The sequence below is a fragment of the Akebia trifoliata genome, chromosome 4, assembly GCF_017979445.1.
Source record: "Akebia trifoliata isolate Shusen 1 chromosome 4, ASM1797944v1, whole genome shotgun sequence".
Lineage (NCBI taxonomy): Eukaryota > Viridiplantae > Streptophyta > Magnoliopsida > Ranunculales > Lardizabalaceae > Akebia > Akebia trifoliata.
Window position 1 is genome coordinate 9,169,145 of NC_141378.1, and position 4,820 is coordinate 9,173,964.

General features: G+C 34.0%; 1 protein-coding gene across 1 annotated transcript; it reads left to right on the forward strand.

Annotated features, from left to right (window-relative positions):
* The first annotated feature begins 3,680 nt into the window (after positions 1-3,680).
* LOC147403594 (glycine-rich RNA-binding protein GRP1A-like) lies at positions 3,681-4,820 on the forward strand. The gene is made up of 2 exons (XM_086439217.1): positions 3,681-3,896; positions 4,205-4,820. The coding sequence occupies exons 1-2, from the start codon at positions 3,783-3,785 to the stop codon at positions 4,613-4,615; spliced, it is 525 nt and encodes a 174-aa protein (XP_086295343.1). The 5' UTR covers positions 3,681-3,782; the 3' UTR covers positions 4,616-4,820.

Genomic DNA, 4,820 nt, shown 5'->3' on the forward strand with positions numbered 1-4,820 from the left:
TCTGTGATGCAAATTCTTCCATCTTTTTTTTCCAAGAAAGAGACCCCATTTTGATAGAATACAAGCCTCCTTCAATTATGAAAATTTGATTTGCCTCCATTGGTGGTATTTTTAACCATGTCTAATACAAGACTGGACAAATGATTCTCTTTTACTAAATTTGATATTTAGAGATCTTTGGTAAACTTATTGTGTGTGAAATACAGTAAACTTTGGGTAATTTAGTATTAGTTTAGACCCACCTTGGTCTAATACTACATAGTTTTAAGGGTGGTGTTATGGGTACTTATGTTGTCTCTGACATGGAGTTCATCTTGCACACATGATCTATTTTTGGTGCTAAATCAGCTAAATCAAGTTGGTTGCCAGGCCACATTGAATTGGCATTCTTAATATTGTAATGATGAAGATTGTTAAACATGAGAGTTGGCAGATCAAATATCTGGATGTATTCAATAAATTAATGAAATATGTTGTTGCTCAATAACACATCAAGAGGCAAAGCTCTGCTTTTCCACACATCCCAACAGAATTTTGATTAAGAGATGAACATAATCTGAACTAATAACTTGACAGTAATCACCTAGTATGTGTTGACTAACCACCTTCCTGTAATTCTCTAGGCATCATCAAGTTTTTTATTATTCTTTGGTACGAGCTTTTTTAGAAGTGTAACCGACTTATTCTTTGGAGTTGAAGGGATATTGAGTAGTTAATTAATATATAGAGAGTTCACCTGAGCCGTAGGATTAAGGGATAAAAGGTGAAATATAATAAAATGAAGTACATCAGATGAATTTTGACAGTGGAATTACTTTTTTTGTTTTTGTTTTTATTTTTTATGACCATTTTCCTAAGGAATTCATATTTTACTTACGAAGCGGATCAAATCTCGGAAGGAGTTAATTTTTTTTTTATTAAAAAGAATGCTTGAACCAATTTAAGAGATTCTATTGTCACACCAACTTTTGCGAACACAGCTCCAATGCATAAAAAAATGAGATATTCCCAAAAGGAGCACAACTTATGACCAAATATTCATGTTCTCAACTTTCGATACATTGTTTATTTTAATTGCCAAACATATCAACATCTTGATGGTAATTTATCCGTATAAAAGAGATGAATTCATTAAAAAATATATTTTGAAAATTAAAATGAACAACGTATCAAACTCGAAATTTTATCATATTTAGGACACGAAATGGAGATCTAATTGCCAAATATATCAACAATCTTGATGGTAATATATCTGTGATTTTGTTGATTATAAAAGTGATGAATTCACTAAAAAAACATTTTTTGAGAATTAAAATGAACAATGTACTAAACTTGAAACTTTTATCATATTTAACACGTAAAATGGAGATTCACCTTGTATAAATCATTGAAGAATTAACACACAAAATGGGGAAAATATATAGAAGAAAATGTGATATTTTCTTAATCAAATGATTACTCGATTGCGCTCAACTAAGTGTTTTGACTATGTCACATGTCAGTCAGGTTGAATTTTTTCAAAGATTCGATTAGAAAAAGTGACGAAAGAAATGAAAAAAAAAATTCAAATCATTAGGAGGATTTGAAACCCCTTTGAAAGATTAAAATTCTGAACTTGAAAAATGTTTTTTTTAAGGTTTAAATAAAACTTTGGCGACTGAGGTGATGGAGTGGAAAAAAAGAAAAAGCAAAAAAAGAAAAGAAAAAGAGAGAGGTGTTGGTATGACTCGAAAGGGAGAAATGAGAGACGCATAGACAGGGAAGGGTAGGGTTCGTTGGTGTGATTGTGACTTGAGAGAGAGAGAGAGAGAGAGAGAGAAAGAGTTAAGGGGGAGAATTGAGTGGGAAAAGAAAACAATAAATTGAAAATTTTAGAGATTTGTAACCAGACTTAATCTGGACGTCAATTATGTGAGGGATTAAAGGGTGGGCCCTTCCTTTTATTATATGAATTTAATATAATCAAAATCATTTTAATTAAAAATCAATAAAATTGTATCTTATCAATCATATAATTTTTTAAAATCATAAAAATATATTTTTTTTATTATATATTCTTAAAAAATATCTTTAATTAATATTCTTAATTACAAATATACCCTTTTATACATGTCCCTTTGCTCAGGTCACCTCCTATCTTTTGATAAATGGCAATGGGGTTTACTTGTATCTCGAGGAAAGTATATATGATCCCATGCACAACTTCTATGATTCTTAAGAAATTTGAAGGCATCGATAATTACACGTGGAATTTTGTTTTGCTATTTTCTGAGTGTCGACAGCTCCTGACGGCCCGTTTTTGTCAAAACCCTAAAAAACTCTTCTGGTTTGAAAAGTAATTACACTAAATATAGAGGGCTACATCTGTCATTCCCATTCTAAGATATTTTGAGAATCAAACCCCAAGTACCAACTACCCCAGTAAATATCTTGCTAAAGTATATCCAACGAGAGGCGGCCCACGCCGAATCATGGCTTGCTAAACATTATTTAACTCTACTTCAGTTACTCAACCCAACAAAATAACCCTAGTTAGATTGATATGGGTAAAGGACAAAAATCTTTTTTGTTTCCAAAATTTAGATATTTTCATTCATTCAACACCGGACCTAGTACCGATATAACAATACCCCCTGTTTGGATAACAAGATAGCAGTATCCACTCTTTGAACAACAACTGTTTGCATCATAGTAACCAAATCCAGATTTAGCAATTATTCAACAGGATCAATTTGGTCAATTAGGACTACATTCGAAAAGTTTCACAAAAAAATGGAAAATTTCAATTAGGGAATAAAAAATCATTAATATTTTGAGAAAACTTGGCAATTAATTGAAAAAATAATTAATTATTTAGAAAAAATGATAATTTTTCAATTTGTTAGTCAATTATTCTTGAATAGTCAATTAGCATTCTATTTGTAGTTATCATTTGCGTTCTATGCAACCACTTACTCTTTACACCTCCTTGAAATTCTTTTGGTCTAAAAAATACCCACCACCCCCCCACCCTCACTTCATTTGTTTATTCTTTGCATTCATCTCGCATCAAACTTTTTTCATTCTTGTTCTTTTTCTTTTCTCTTGCTCTTTTTATTTACATCTATTGAGATTCAATAAGGATTTTATGATATAATAATTAATACTCTTATGAATTTATAAAGTAAGTTACAAATGATAATAGAAATCTCAACTTTTAATCTAGAGATTCTTAAAACATCTTGATAATTTGGTAGGGAGAATCTATTGTGTCACATTCAATAGAAATCTGTCAAATCCTTTTAAGTGGATTTGATAATATATATATATATATATATATATATATATATATATTTTAATTATTTCCTACAAAATTGAAAGTTAATCATTTTTAAAGTGGGCATGAAATTTTTTATGATAAGGTCAATTTAATCATATCATAGGGTTTTTTTCCTCCTCAAGTGGGTGCATAGAGCACAAATGATGGGTGCAAGTAAAATGCTACAAATTTCTCGTAAGTTTTTGCGAAAATTTCAAGAATTTTTGTCACTATGGTTTGCACTCAAATAAGCTTTATAACCAAAAAAAAAACTTATCCGGAATAGAGTTATATCTATAACCAAACTAACCGACTTTGCGCCTGCAGGAGCTAACCCTACGCAGCTCGCAACTCCAAAGCCTTCGAAACTGCTATAAATTTAGGGTTTCGGGGCTTAGGGTTTCTTGTGCTTTCGTAGGTGGGTTACTCTCACCTCTTCTCTCTCTCTCTCTCTTGTTCTAGGGTTTCTTTTCTCTTATACGAGATGGCATCAGCAGATGTTGAGTACAGATGCTTCGTAGGCGGGCTCGCATGGGCTACCGATGATCAAGCTCTCGAGAAAGCTTTCAGTTCTTTCGGAGAAGTTATCGAATCAAAGGTCTGTTCTCACGAAATCCAGATCCAGAGATCTGATCAGATCGGATTGAGTCGGCGATCTTGATATGTGTTTTGTTCTATATGAAATCGGTGGATTTGTTTCTGTTTCTCTCTCTATGTTACTCTGTTCTTTAATTGATCACCGGAAACGGTATGTTAATCTTCGTTGTTTTAAAGACGTAGATCATAGAACATAGATCGATCAATTTTAGTACTGGATCTTGTTGAATTTTCTTACAAACTTTTTCAGTTCTTTTTATTTTTTGGGTCTGATTTAGTCTGATATTTTGTTTCTTGTTTGGTTGATAGATCATCAACGATCGTGAGACTGGGAGATCGAGAGGGTTTGGATTCGTGACTTTCACTAACGAGCAAGCTATGAAGGATGCCATCGAAGGGATGAATGGGATGACCCTCGATGGGAGGAACATCACTGTTAACGAAGCTCAGTCTAGGGGAAGCAGTGGTGGTGGCGGTGGAGGAGGTTATCGAAGTGGTGGCGGTGGTGGAGGTTATGGTGGCGGTGGTGGTGGATATGGTGGCGGTGGGCGTCGTGAAGGTGGTGGTGGTGGTGGCTACAGCCGTGGTGGTGGTGGTGGTGGTCGTGAGCGCAGCTATGGAAGTGGTGGTGGTGGTGGCTATGGAGGTGGAGGTGGTGGTGGTGGTGGATCTCGTTATTCGAGGGGTGGTGGTGATTCGGATGGAAGTTGGAGGAACTAGGTTTAGGGTTTTGTGTTCTTGAAATGTTTGGTTTACGTTACTGTGTGTGCTCTATCGCTTTCTGTCTCCCTTTGGGATTATGTTTTTGATCGCTGGTTTGGAAAATCTTAGATGTTATTTGGTTCTCTTGAGTTTTAAAGGATCTTACACCCCTTGTGGACAAATAGACCAAATTATGATATAAGTCATAATAGTTTCCTTAGTA